General features: G+C 37.3%; 1 protein-coding gene across 5 annotated transcripts; it reads left to right on the forward strand.

Annotated features, from left to right (window-relative positions):
• The first annotated feature begins 78 nt into the window (after window positions 1-78).
• Window positions 79-13,104, forward strand: LOC127791395 (phosphoinositide phospholipase C 2-like). Of its 5 annotated transcripts, XM_052321262.1 has the most exons (10): window positions 79-228; window positions 450-762; window positions 904-1,103; window positions 1,658-1,793; window positions 1,880-2,095; window positions 2,181-2,392; window positions 3,352-3,469; window positions 4,619-4,777; window positions 4,882-4,968; window positions 12,692-13,104. In XM_052321262.1, the coding sequence occupies exons 2-10, from the start codon at window positions 454-456 to the stop codon at window positions 12,995-12,997; spliced, it is 1,743 nt and encodes a 580-aa protein (XP_052177222.1). In that variant the 5' UTR covers window positions 79-228; window positions 450-453; the 3' UTR covers window positions 12,998-13,104. The 5 variants fall into 5 exon arrangements, with proteins under 5 accessions (XP_052177222.1, XP_052177214.1, XP_052177238.1 ...); XM_052321254.1 differs by having other exon boundaries at window positions 79-762; XM_052321278.1 differs by having other exon boundaries at window positions 79-762; window positions 4,619-4,762.
• The last annotated feature ends 487 nt before the right edge of the window (window positions 13,105-13,591 follow it).

The following is a 13,591-nucleotide window of genomic DNA, read 5'->3' on the forward strand; positions in this document are numbered from 1 at the left end:
AAACAAAGTGGTGCTCATGAAGCAGGTTGATTTTGCAGTTGGCTTGTGACCATCTTCATCTTGCCGATATCAAAACCCATTGAGTTGGGCAATGTACATATTCAAAACCCACCGAGTAAAGCAAGGTCTCATTACCTATTTCCTCAGTTTACTTTCATGGCTTGCTTGATGCGTCTGATTTCCAATAAAGGAGAAAGAAAGACATTAAAGCATTTGGCTGAATTAAAGGTGGGATCCCGCTGTCTGGTTTTAAAATTCTCTTCAGGGGCAAACTTCTATCCTGCCAAACAAGCTTGCACGCGTATGCTTGCGTATCAATTTCTTCTGATCTGAAATGTTACATCTTTTGGATAGAGTGGGCCATAACCTAGCAATCTGATTTGCCCTGCGCTCTTAGAAGATTTAACAATAAGAAGCCCATTTTTCACTGCAATCCCTCGTTTCTTCAGGAAAATGAAGTCCAGGCAATATTATGGGGTTTCCTGTTTCACACGAAAGTTCATGCTAAGACCGGCTGAAACTCCTGAAGATATAAAGAGAGTGTTTGATAATTACTCAGACAATGGCACTATGAGCACTGGTCGGCTGCTCCAGTTCTTGATTGAATTCCAAGGAGAAGAAAGTGCAACAGAAAAGGAGGCTCAGGTCATCTTCGACAGCTTCAAGCATCTCCATATCTTCCACCGTAAGGTCTTGCATCTTGAAGCTTTCTTCAGATATCTCCTCAGTGACCATAATCCTCCCCTCTCACCATCTGCACAGGTAATCCCTGTTCCTTTGTTTTCAGTTTCTAATTTAAACAATTACGTTCATGTAATCGATCTGGCTGTTCCATGGTAATACAATCAATTGGTCTATCTATAACGACATAATGAACTCATTAAACATTTATTTGTTACACAGGTGCATCATGACATGCAAGCACCTTTGGCACATTATTTTTTGTACACAGGCCACAACTCATACATAACAGGGAACCAATTCACTAGTGACTGCAGTACTGCACCTATCATCAGGGCACTGCAAAGAGGTGTAAGAGTCATTGAATTGGATTTATGGCCAAGTAAGACAGAAAAAAGTGATGTGGATGTTCGTCATGGAGGGTACGAGTTAACCTGCACTTGTTTTCAAAATATGATATGGTTTTGATTTAGTTCATGGGGATGTGCTGCTCTTTTTCATGTGTTCACTTAGTTGTATAATTATGTCTGTGAGATGTATAATCAAACATCTGCAGATGCAAGTTGTCATATTCTTGATGGAGAATTATGTTGTTGCTATAATTTGATTGAGTACCTAAACGTTTCATTGAAAGTTTGAAACATGTTTTTATCTGCTTGCAGCACAATATATAAATTTTCCCTTGGAATCCATCTTGGTTTCTTTGAAATGTAGTCCTTAAGGTTCATGCTTCTCTCTATTGGTTATTTCATCTTTCTTGGCAATGCTCACCTGAAACTGCAGTGCAGAATCATAACAAAGGCAACTTTGATGTGGATTAACTAAACTCCCTCAAAATTGGTTGCCAAATAAAGCAGAGAAATCCCTATGAACTAAATCTCTCACTGACATTTCATTTCTTGATTAAGGACTATATTTGCTTCTTCTTCTTTTTTTTTAAACTTGATTCAATTGGTCATTCTCTTGATAATTTTAGGGCAAGCACAGCTCCAGTAAAACTCGTGAAATGTTTGCGAGCCATTAAGGATCATGCCTTCTCTGCATCTGAATATCCTGTTGTGATTACTTTTGAAGACCACCTTGGTCCAGATCTCCAAGCTAAAGTGGCTAGTGTGAGCATCTAAACTTCTGTAAAATTCCTCCATTCCATGGATTTAAGGCCATGCCTGTTTCTTGATGCAAATAACTTTTCCACTAGATGGTGCATGAAACATTTGGGGAAACACTGTTTCATCCCAAATCAAACTTAAATGAGCTCCCTTCCCCATTCTCACTGAAGAAAAAGATTTTGATCTCGACCAACCCACCAAAAGAGTTACCAGGATCTGATGGGAAGCAACAAAATAATTCACAGAAGGCAGAGAGTCCGGCAGAGAAAGAACCTTGTGGAGATGAAGTTAAAGAAGATGTTGAGGTTCATGACTACTAAAATTTGTTTGGTGCTGTGCTCAGCACATCTCTATTTGTTTTGTTGATTTTAGGCTAACTGTTTGACTCAGCAGGATGAAGCAGATGGAGGAGAAGACCATCAGGATGAAGATTTGCAGCAAGCAGGTCCTCAATACAGGCATTTAATTGCCATTCATGGAGGAAAGCAGAAAGGTGGAATAGGAAATTGGCTTTGTGACAATTCTGATAAAGTTAAACGTATTAGCTTGAGTGAGGAAAAGCTTGAGAATGCTGTGAAAAAATATGCAACTGATATTATCAGGTAATGATAGGGTTTTCTGCATGATCAGTTCTTGTAAACTAGGTCTTCTACTATCTACATAGTCGTGCTTATTAATATGTAGTATCCTATTGCATTAAGTTTGTCTATGACTATTTCAATCATTTAAGTAAAACAATTTTAAGTAATACACCATTGCAACTGTTATATTTGGAGGAAAATGAAGAATTTCCTTCAAGATTTCCAGATGTATACTGATGGAGAACCAAAGAAGAAGAGCAAGAGAAGTGAAGAATATCAGGAGAAGAACAGAGAGAAGAAAAGAGAAGTGGCTGAGAGAGGGAGGAGGAAGAAGAAAAGAGAAGTGGCTGAGAGAGAGGGAGAGTTTAAAGATTCTCCAAAAACTTTACATTTATCATACTGTAAACCATAATTTCTGATTATGTCAATAAGCAATATTATAGGATTAATAAAAATCCTAAAACAACTAAAACATTTTTAAAACTAATCCCATCTATATGGTAATGTAATACGTCTTAAATTCCACCACATAATTTATTAAGAATTCTAATAAAACTACAATTCCTTAAGATAAAATCAAACTGACTAATCACATAAAACTAATATCTTTATTTGTTATTTTGTGGTTCCCCATCATCTTCACTGCATCTTCTTTGGTTCTTTATCTACTAAGCATTGGCCAGGCTGAGTCTGAGACCATGAATTCAGAAAGCTGAACCTATCAAGGGTTGGCTAAACCTTGGCTTGAATCATGTTATCAATGTATGGTGGGTTAGAATTTATAGATTGAATGAATAATTTGATCCAACAACCAGAGATACCGCTTTAAGTCATTCCTGTAGTAATAATAACTGGATCAGGAGTTTCCTGTAGTAATTATAACTGGATCAGGAGTTGGAAATTATTTACTTGCTTAATTTCTTTCTCTCTCATGTCTCACACCCATCTTGATAATTCATTGTAATAATTATTTTTTTCAGGTTTACCCAGGTGTATTTACTGAGAGTTTATCCCAAGGGTACACGTCTTTTGTCATCCAATTACGATCCTATGGTTGGTTGGACACATGGAGCACAAATGGTTGCATTTAACATGCAGGTTAGATTGTTAATTTACATTGGGTGCCAAATTCGAACTTTTGGTTGCCTTTTCAAAAGCTCTCACTTGCTGCATAAAATCTGACCCTTGCTTGCTTTATGTACACGTCTTTTGTCATCCAATTACAATCCTATGGTTGGTTGGACACATGGAGCACAAATGGTTGCATTTAATATGCAGGTTAGATTGTTAGATTGGGTGCCAAATTTGAACTTTTAGTTGCCTTTTCAAAAGCTCTCACTTGCTACATAAAATCTTACCCTTGCTTGCTTTATGTACTATTTATATACAGGAATGCATATTTGAATGTGTTTTTATTTCAAATTTTACAACCTTACCTATTTATGTACTAATCCAAACAGAAAACAGCAAATCAATGCAATGACCCACCTTTTGGGATTAAGACTTGTGATTGTTGTTGTACACAATAATGCAATGGCCACAAGATTTATGACAAACTTACCAGGAAATTCTCTCTCTCTCTCTCTCTCTCTCTCTCTCTCGCCTTGAAATAGGGAACATTAAGGTATCAATTTAGAACTCTTCTACCTCTGTGATGCCAAATCCATTCTTGGACAACTCCTAGATCTCATCATCTTTTGAAGAAGCATGTGGCTTAACAAATCATCAGACAAGAGTTCTTTGTTCTCAACGCAATTTTACTCTTAGTTTTGTAAGGAGCCTACATATAGTATGGTGAGTATGGCCCTGTTTTTGTCTGGAAGGGCTTTAAGGGACAAGGAGCAATTATTTTACCTTCTCTTTCTTTCTTAGTAGCATCACTAGCAAAGCATTTCCCGCCTGGACATTGATTCGTTAGATCTCATCTTCATTTTAGTTTAAAGAAAGGGCATTGCAGTTCATGAGGTTAAGATAAGGAAGAAAGTTTGCTAAATCAGTTACGACCTGTGTGGGCAATTCTAGAGTTATTAAATTAGTTGGGTAACATTTAGGGAAGTTGCCAAAACTTTTGCATTTAAGGTGTAAGGAGATCTCTTTCTTGAACATGAATATGCAATAACATTCTGCATGATAAGGTGATTGTTTCCCATTCTCGCTGTTTTTAAAGGTGAAATAGGAAAATGTATACAAGTTGTTGAACATTATTTCATTGAATTCCTTCTCTATTTTCCTTTCATTTTTTAACAGGGATATGGACATCATCTGTGGAAGATGCAAGGCATGTTCAGAGCCAACGGTGGCTGTGGTTATGTCAAAAAACCAAATTTCCTATTAGATCCAAATACTGTTTTTGATCCAAGCAAGGACGTCCCAATCAAGACAATTTTGAAGGTGTGGATTCCCAAAGTAATGTGACTATTAGATTTCCTCAATCTTCTCTCTCTCTCTCTCTCTCTCTCTCTCTCTCTCTGTGAATTACAAATCTCTGTTAACCCATGGGCAATAAGCAGGTAAAATTATATATGGGCCATGGCTGGCATTCAGATTTCCACCATAACCACTTTGATCTGTGCTCCCCTCCAGACTTCTATGCAAAAGTAAGATGATGAGTTCTATATACAAAGATACATTTTCTTCTCTCCTCCTATAATGATTGGATTCATTTTTTCATGTAGCAAGATATATAGGTATGTGCACACTTTGAAATCATCATACTCATGGACAAAGGGTTAAATAAATGCTTTTAGTTCTTCAATTGAAGGGTAACAATATACAAATTATGAAGGGGTTGTTTTCTTCGTATTTTAGTTTTTAGTTTTGAATTCATTTTCAGTTTTGTATTTTGAGTGTTTGTTTTGAAATTACTGAAAACGCGTTCTTTTTGTCTGTATTGTTTTCCATGCTTTGAAAATTTTTGAGTGTGTTTGTGATAAAAACAACTAAGACGACTTTTTGTTATTTTAAGTTTTTTTTACAAATTTTTTTTCTTGTTTTCGAAAATGTGTTTTTAAAAATATGAAAGTAAACATGTTTTTACTGTTTTAGAAAATTGAAAATGACCTGAAAACAAGAAAGAGAACATGGCCAAAATTTGTATACAAAAAATCAACCTAGTTGAGAAATCCTCATGGCCATTTGTACTAGTACATTTTTAAGAAATTAAGGAAGACATTTCTTATATATGTTCTGGTCATTTGATCAACTGGCTGAAGCAAAGAAATGGAGAGTAATATGTGCTGGAAAAGACCAGAACATCTTCTACTTCACATTCATAAGATTATATACTAGTACAAAATACACTTTTTCAACGGTCAACAACTGTTCTAGACTGATAAAGACACTTTGACTTCTAAATTTCAGCTAACTTTAAGCTGGACCACATATTCACAGCACAAAAACCTTAGATGCTGAAAATCTAAGAAATGTCTTCCTTAATTTCTGCTGCAGCCAGTTGATCAAAACAAAGAAAAAATAAAATATTCATCAAAACAGTAAAGTTACTGTAGATTAGATAACCAGTAACAATGTCACTATTCTCAAAACTCTTCCTTGACATTATTACTGGAAACACCAAGCAGTTCTCTTAGCTTTTTGTTGATTATGAAGCATTCAACGACACTGTTTCAAATTAAAGGGACACTGTTTCAAATTAAAGGAACCGGGCAGGAGGGTCAGCTGCAACCGCTGCCACATGGCAGCAGAGGGCAGCTTGGCAACCGCCCGGTTGTCCTTCTGTCGATCGTGCCAAATGTTAGGAAACCAGCGACCGTGAAGCTTCGATTCTGCCCGGTTATGATCCGTAGAGTTGCAAGCACGAACTCCTCCAAGTCGGTCCACATGATCGACCCTTTCCACGAACGCCTCGAGTAGTGCTAGCATCCTTAGGCGCCTCTTGAGAGAGATCTGAATTTCTTCTCTTTTTTCCAACTTCTTAAGTGGCATATTTATAGAGTTAAAAACCCTAATAGTGCCTTGGAAAACCCCTAAACAATTTAAGCTCGGCCTTTAATCACATTGGGCCGAATCTCTCTTTTAAATTGTGGAACGGGCTCGACCTAAGTGTGTGACCCCTTAGGTTCACTATTAGGCTAGATGTAGGGCCAATTCCATTGGGCTATATGAAGGCCCAACTCATTAGATTAATTAAACTCTTTAATTAGCACATCTCATGGGCTTCTTAATTAAACTCTTTAATTAATAGTTTTAGAATTAATCAAATTAATTCTAAAACCCTACATATCATGGTTAATGTCTAGCAACATGCCATGAATACCTAGCCAACGATGAAAAACACAGACCTTTTCAATTGCAATTACCGTGCAGTAAAATCCTTTAATCAATCTATGTCCCAATTGAATTTAGGGTATGGTTTTATGATGAAACCCTAATCATTTAATAACTATGTATCCATTCCAGATTTATGACTTGATAGGTGAAATCAAAACACCTTTTGATTTCCACCTCACCTTGGCCAAGGATTTCCTCAGTCATGAAATCATCGGAATACATAGGACATCTTCTCATCTTATCAATAAGTGATGAATCCTATTTCGACATTCACAAGCCTTCATATATGATAAGGTTACGCCCAGTGATAATTTATTAATGACTCCATTAGAATCCAAAAAAGAATCAAAGTGTAACCAGTCAAATATAAGACTACCATGATGTCTCAAATCTAAGGATCAATCTGCACTATTGCAACACAGAAATTTCAATTTGATATTAAATAATAACCATTTGGAATTCTGTAACGGGTCAGTTCAGTGTACTTATTCTTATAATAAGCACCCACATATACGCACTAATGTCCTCACACCAATGTCCATGAAACGAGACATTCTTCTAATTGAGCATGCATCATATGTGCTAGTCTATCCGAGTTATTAGTGTCCAATCCTAATAACTCTATGACTAGGAACATTTAAGATCAAGACTTGAAAGGAATATGTTTCATGATCGTCATCTCTATACACAACCATATTCCATGAGTCTATTTGATTTATGGACTTTGTCAAGTATGGATTACAATAAATAATGATGACAACCATGAATGACAAATAAAAACATAATGCCTTGCAATAACAATTGATTGAAGATAAAGAATCAAAATGTAAAGTATGATCAATTACATGTAAATATAATTGGCTTGTGGGGCATAACTCTAACACCGAATGCCTTGTCCTTGTGTGCAATCTGGACCGTCGATGCTGCCTTTTATCTGCTGTAATCCCAGCCATTCTTTTACATCGTGCAACCCTTATTTATTCACTGTGCATTGGGATTTGTAATGATAAGAGATTGAGAGAGAGAGTGAGTAGACGCCAAGAGGTTTGAGGGTTTTTCTCATTTGTGTTGTTTTAGACTCTTTGGCTCCTTCTCGTTCTTCTCTCTGGTTCAATAGGGTAAGCCTCTGATCTTCCATTTTTATGGTTTTGAGGCGATTTTGATAATGAACCAATCTGTGTACATAAGAGTGGTTGTGAGGCTTGTATATTGTAATTATTGTAAACCCTATTTTACTCCGATAGTGTAGTGAGCACTCCTTTGCCAGAGCTCAACGTGGACGTAGCCCTTTTGGGTGAATCACGGTAAATCTCTCGTGTCGTTTATTTTCCATCAGTTTATGTTTGTGTTTGTTGGTTGTGTTTATTTTTAGTATCAATTTTGTCTCTATTGATTGGGTCAAAAGGCTTCAGTGGTATCTGTGTGTGTGTGCGATTCTGTTGTTTGCGCAACACTTTTCAAACCTTGCTTTGGGTAAGGCTTTAGTCATTATATCTGTAACTTGCTCTTCAGAATTGCAATGAATCAAGTCAACTTCTTTTTCTTTCTCTGCCTCCCTAACAAGGTGATATTTTATTTTTATATGCTTGGTCTTCCCATGAAATACTGGGTTCTTGGACATGGCTATAGCAGACTTGTTATCACAGTGTATCTCAGTAGCTCCTCTGTGCTTCTGTTTTAAATCAGTTAGAATCTTCTTTAGCCATATTGTTTGATTAACAGCAGCAGCAGGTGCAATATGCTCTGCCTCTGCTGTTGATTGAGCTACCGTGTTTTGCTTCTGGGAGTTCCAGCTAAAGAAACTTGATCCAAGAGCAAAAACATATCCAGATGTACTCTTTAAGTCATCATATGAGCCTCCTCAGTCACTCAGTGTACCCAACTAGCTTCACACTTTCTGACTCTTTATACAAAATACCCAGGTTTATTGCCCGTCTGATGTATCTCAGCACACATTTGGCAGCCTTGAAGTGTAACTCACTAGGACTTTGCATAAATCTTGACAAAAAACTGGTGGCATATAGGATATCGGGTCTGGTAGTTGTTAGATACAACAAACATCCAATTAAACTCCTGTAAACACTTGCATCTATCTTCATAGCACCATTATTCTTGTTCAACTTCTCATTTTGAGCTAGAGGAGTACTAATTGATTTACAATTCTCCATAGAGAATTTATTTAGAATTCCCTTTGCATATTTCCTTTGGCATATAAAAATTCCACCTTCAAACTGCATAATCTCCATGCAAGAAAAGAAGAAATCTTGCCAAGATCTGTCATTTCAAAAATTTTTTGCATCTCACCTTTGAATTCTTCCACCAGTTTGTAATTGGTGCCTGTGACTAAGAGGTCATCAACATAAAGAGAAATGATCATGAAATCAGAATTAACCTTTTTAACATAAAGAGTGGGTTCACTGCAGCTTCTTTCAAATCCCAGACTAATTAAATAGCTATCAATCCTGTCATACAAGGCCCTGGGTACCTGTTTAAGACCATACAAAGCCTTATTCAACAAATACACCTTATCTTCTTCAGCTTTAATTTGAAACCCCTCTGGCTGCTCAACAAAAATCTGTTCTTCAAGGTACCCATTCAAGAAAGCTGACTTTACATCCAGCTGATATATTTTCCACCCATTTTGAGCTGCTAAGGCTATCAACAATCTGATTGTGTCATATCTTGCCACAGGAGCAAAGGTATCAGAGAAACCTATCCCATATTGTTGTGCATATCCCTTGACAACAGGTATGGCTTTGTATCTATTGATTGAGCCATCAGGATTTAATTTCGCTTTAAATACCCACTTCACTCCTATTACTCTTTGATCTTCTGGCCTTGCTACCAATCTCCATGTATCATTTTTCTGAATCATGGACATTTCTTCTTGCATTGCTTTTAAATGCTTTTCTCCATTCAAATATTCTAACTGCTTCTTGAAAACAGCTTGGCTCTAGCACTGCTACATAACTCCTTGCATAGATTTTGACAGTAACTTGGTACCTCTTATCGCTTCTTCTTCATCAGTATTTGAATTAATGTCTATTGAAGTCCCAACAGAAGTTACATCTTGTTCTAGGAAAGTCTCTTCCTCAATTTGCTTCTTGAGAGGGGACCAAATCTAAGATTTCTCCCAATCTCAGCATGCATTTTCATAAAATTTCACATCTCTTCCTATCTCAACCTTTTTTGACAGCAAATTGAATATTCTGTACCCTTTTACATTGTTGCTATAACCCAAGAAAAGCCCTACATCTTCTTTTTTGCCTAACTTGTCTCTTTTAGCTTCTGGTATATGTACATAACAAATGCATCCAAATGTCTTCAGATGATTCACTGAAGGTTTTGTGCCAAACCAGCACTCAAATGGTGTTTGTTTCTTCAGCGATCTAGTTGGAAGTCTGTTCTGGAGATAAACTGCAACATTCACAGCTTCTGCCCAAAAACTTTTAGGCAGATTCTTTTCTAATAGCATCCATCTGGCCATCCCAAGAACTGTTCTGCTCTTTCTTTCACATACCCCATTTTGCTGAGGTGTGTACCTCACTGTAAGTTGATGGTGAATGCCATTAGCATCACACAACTTCTTGAACTTTTCTGAATTATACTCAGAACCATTGTCAGTCCTAAGTGCTTTAATTTTTACTACAGCTTTGATTTTCCACACTTGCTTTGAAGTTTTGAAGACTTCAGATTTTTGCTTCATAAAGAACACCCAGCACATTCTAGAAAAGTCATCAATAAATAATATGAAGTATCTACTCCCATTTAGTGATGGAGTCCCCATAGGGCCACACACATCAGAGTGGATAAGTTGAAGTTTCTCATTAGCTCTCCAAGCATTACCTGTTGGAAAAGGCAGCCTGTTTTGCTTTCCAAGCTGGCAAATCTCACACATGCTCCCATAATCATGTATAGCTGGCATATCAGAGACTAGTTGCTTAGCATGCATAAATTTTAATGATGAAAAATTTGAATGACCAAACCTCCTGTGCCAAAGGGTGGATGCATCTACTGAACATAAGCATTTGAATTTTTCCATTTTAAGGAGAAGCTTCTATGTATCATTTTAACATGCATCAATTCACAACCAGCAGGGTCCAATATTGTACACATTTTGTCCTTGAAAACCAGTGAATAGTTGTTCTCAAGCATTTGACCAACAATTGACTTGAGGGAGTGACTACAGCATATAAAACATCATAGATAAGTTTGGTACCTGAGGGAGTGACTACAGCAACAATCCCTTTGCCTTTGACCTCCAAGAGCTCTCCATTTCCAATTCTAACAATTGACTTGTAGGTCTTGTCAATTTCTCTAAAGTTGTTTATTTCAGAGGTCATGTGATAAGAACACCCACTATCTATTAGCCATGATTCCGAGCTGCAGTTGGCTGAATAACGACTAGCAACAAACAAGGTTTCCTCTGATTGCTGTGCTGACTCCTCTACTTGAGCTGCTTGTTCTCCTTTATTCTTGCAAACCTTTTCAACATGACCCATTTGTTTGCAAGCTCTGCGTTGTACTCCAGGTCTGTACCAACAGAACCTTTCAGAATGATTATTCTTCTTACAGATTGAGCATGGTGGATACTTTCCTTTCTTATCACCAAACCTACTGTTCTGGCCTTCCTTCTTTGCCTTGTCTCTTTTACCACCATAGCTCTTTCTGCCTCCATTAGTTGTAGGTGTTTTTCCTTTCTGAGTGGCTACAAAAGCATTTTCTGAGGACTCATCTTGTCTAATAGCCCTCCTCTGCTCTGTAGCTTGCAAAGCATTTACCAACTCAGCTAAGGAAATTTGAGAAAGATCTCTTGACTCTTCCAGGGATGAGATCTTTGCTTCAAATTTTTCTGGTTGACTTTTTAGAAACTTTTCCGCCACACGTTTATCATTCAATTCTTCACCCATAATTCTAATCTGATTTACAACCTTGAGAAGTCTGTCAGAGAATTCCTTCAGTCTCTGATTCCTTCATCTTGAGAGACTCAAATTCTCTCCTTAAATTGAGAACTTGCATTTGCCTAGTTCTCGTGCTTCCCTGGAACTCTTCCTTAATCTTGTCCCAAGCTTCCTTTTCTGAAGTACACGCCATAATCCTAATAAAGATAGACTCAGAAACAGCTGCATGAATAGCTGATAGAGCTTTGAACTTTTTTACAACCTCCTTGCTGTGATGCTTTATCTGAGTAATGGTAGGATTTGCCCTCAAAGGTGGCGGATCTTCTCCGGTCTCTGTTACCTCCCACAGATCATAAGCCTGCAGGCAAGCCTTCATTTTTATTGCCCAAGAGGCATAGTTTTCACCTGTGAACTGTGGTGGTGGTTGTGCTGTATAATGACTGGAAGCCATCTGCAAAGTGTTTTTATCCTGTAGATTTCCTCTCAGCTTCTATGCTTCGAACAATCACAGCCCTTTCTAAGATCAGATTGCTGCTTTGATACCACTTGTTAGCTTTTTAAGCAAAGAAATGGAGAGTAATATGTGCTGGGAAAAGACCAGAACATCTTCTACTTCACATTCATAAGATTGATAACAAAATACACTTTTTCAACAGTCAACTACTGCTCTTGACTGATAAAGACACTTTGACTTCTAAATTTCAGCTGAATTTAAGCTGGACCACATATTCACAGCTCAAAAACCTTAGATGCTGAAAATCTAAGAAATATCTTCCTTAATTTCTGCTGCAGCTAGTTGATCATAGCAAAAATAAAATATTCATCAAAACAGTAAAATTACAGCAGATTAGATAACCAGTAACAATGTCACTATTTCTCAACAATTTGTTACTACCAAAATGTACTACTACCCTATAATTCCAGTTGATAATGCATCAAACCATGCATTTTCTTGTCTTTAGTTTGCTTTTCTGCCATCTGGTAGACTGTCTTGGTGCTAAATATGATTCCTTGTCGAAACTGTTATTGCTTAATTAAACAACATGCAACAATAACATATCAAGCTGTTATCCTGCTATATGGGATTGTCTTCGGGATAAATGGATGGAGTTCCTGCTTGATGTGTTTGCAGGTTGGAATTGCCGGAGTGCGAGCAGATGAGAAAACGATGAGGACAACAACAGTTACTGACGAGTGGATTCCAGAATGGAATGAGAGCTTTGAATTCCGACTCAGGGTTCCTGAATTGGCATTGCTTTGGATTAAAGTGAAGGATGATGACCCCGCTGGCAGAAATGACTTTGCCGGCCAAACTTGCTTGCCTGTTTCAGAACTAAGGACTGGAATTCGAGCAGTTCCACTGCACGACCGTAGGGGAAAACCATACAAATCCGTTAAGCTTCTTATGCGTTTCGAATTTGAAAACATCCATGATTGAAGTTAGCATTGGTTTACGTGCAGTCTTTAAAGACAAGAAAGAGATGACTAATTGTAAAGCAAAATGAATGATGGTGATCCTTCCAATCCATTTCTTTAGTTCCTGAATTTGCAGTTTCTGATTGTTTTGCAGCAATCATCCCACTGAATTCAACATTACGTATAATGGCACATTGCTCGAGTTCATTTCAAGTTTTAGGTTTTGCAAACTTTGATGTCTTGCTCACCATCTGCTCGTTTAATTGTCTTCTCATGTTTTGTTGTGTTCTCTTTCCCCCCTCAATTCTATACTTATTGGCTTCCATAGCTGCTACCATCACTTAATTTACCAGATATAGTATCGACGCTTCCAACTTGGGACTGGGACTCTGTAAATTATCAATAAAGCAGTGGACAGATTCACCAAACACTAAACCAAATAGTACCCCACAAGACACAAATTGATTTGCGGTAGAAAAGAGGTTTACCGAGATTGTTAAATTTCAGAACATAAGAGAGAAAGAAATTGCAGAGAAATAAATTTTCTCACTCGTTTTTCTCAGTTCTCATTTCACTAACATAAAGCTCCTTACAAAAGAGAGTATATGAGCCATTA

This window comes from Diospyros lotus, chromosome 1, assembly GCF_014633365.1.
Source record: "Diospyros lotus cultivar Yz01 chromosome 1, ASM1463336v1, whole genome shotgun sequence".
Lineage (NCBI taxonomy): Eukaryota > Viridiplantae > Streptophyta > Magnoliopsida > Ericales > Ebenaceae > Diospyros > Diospyros lotus.

Excerpts from the sequence above, each read along its gene's own strand:
- LOC127791395 (XM_052321254.1), top strand. The coding sequence starts at position 454 with ATGAAGTCCAGGCAATATTATGGGGTTTCCTGTTTCACACGAAAGTTC. Across the intron at positions 2,096-2,180 it reads AAGTTAAAGAAGATGTTGAG|CAGGATGAAGCAGATGGAGG; the intron begins GTTCATGACTAC and ends TGTTTGACTCAG. Across the intron at positions 4,969-12,691 it reads CTCCAGACTTCTATGCAAAA|GTTGGAATTGCCGGAGTGCG; the intron begins GTAAGATGATGA and ends ATGTGTTTGCAG.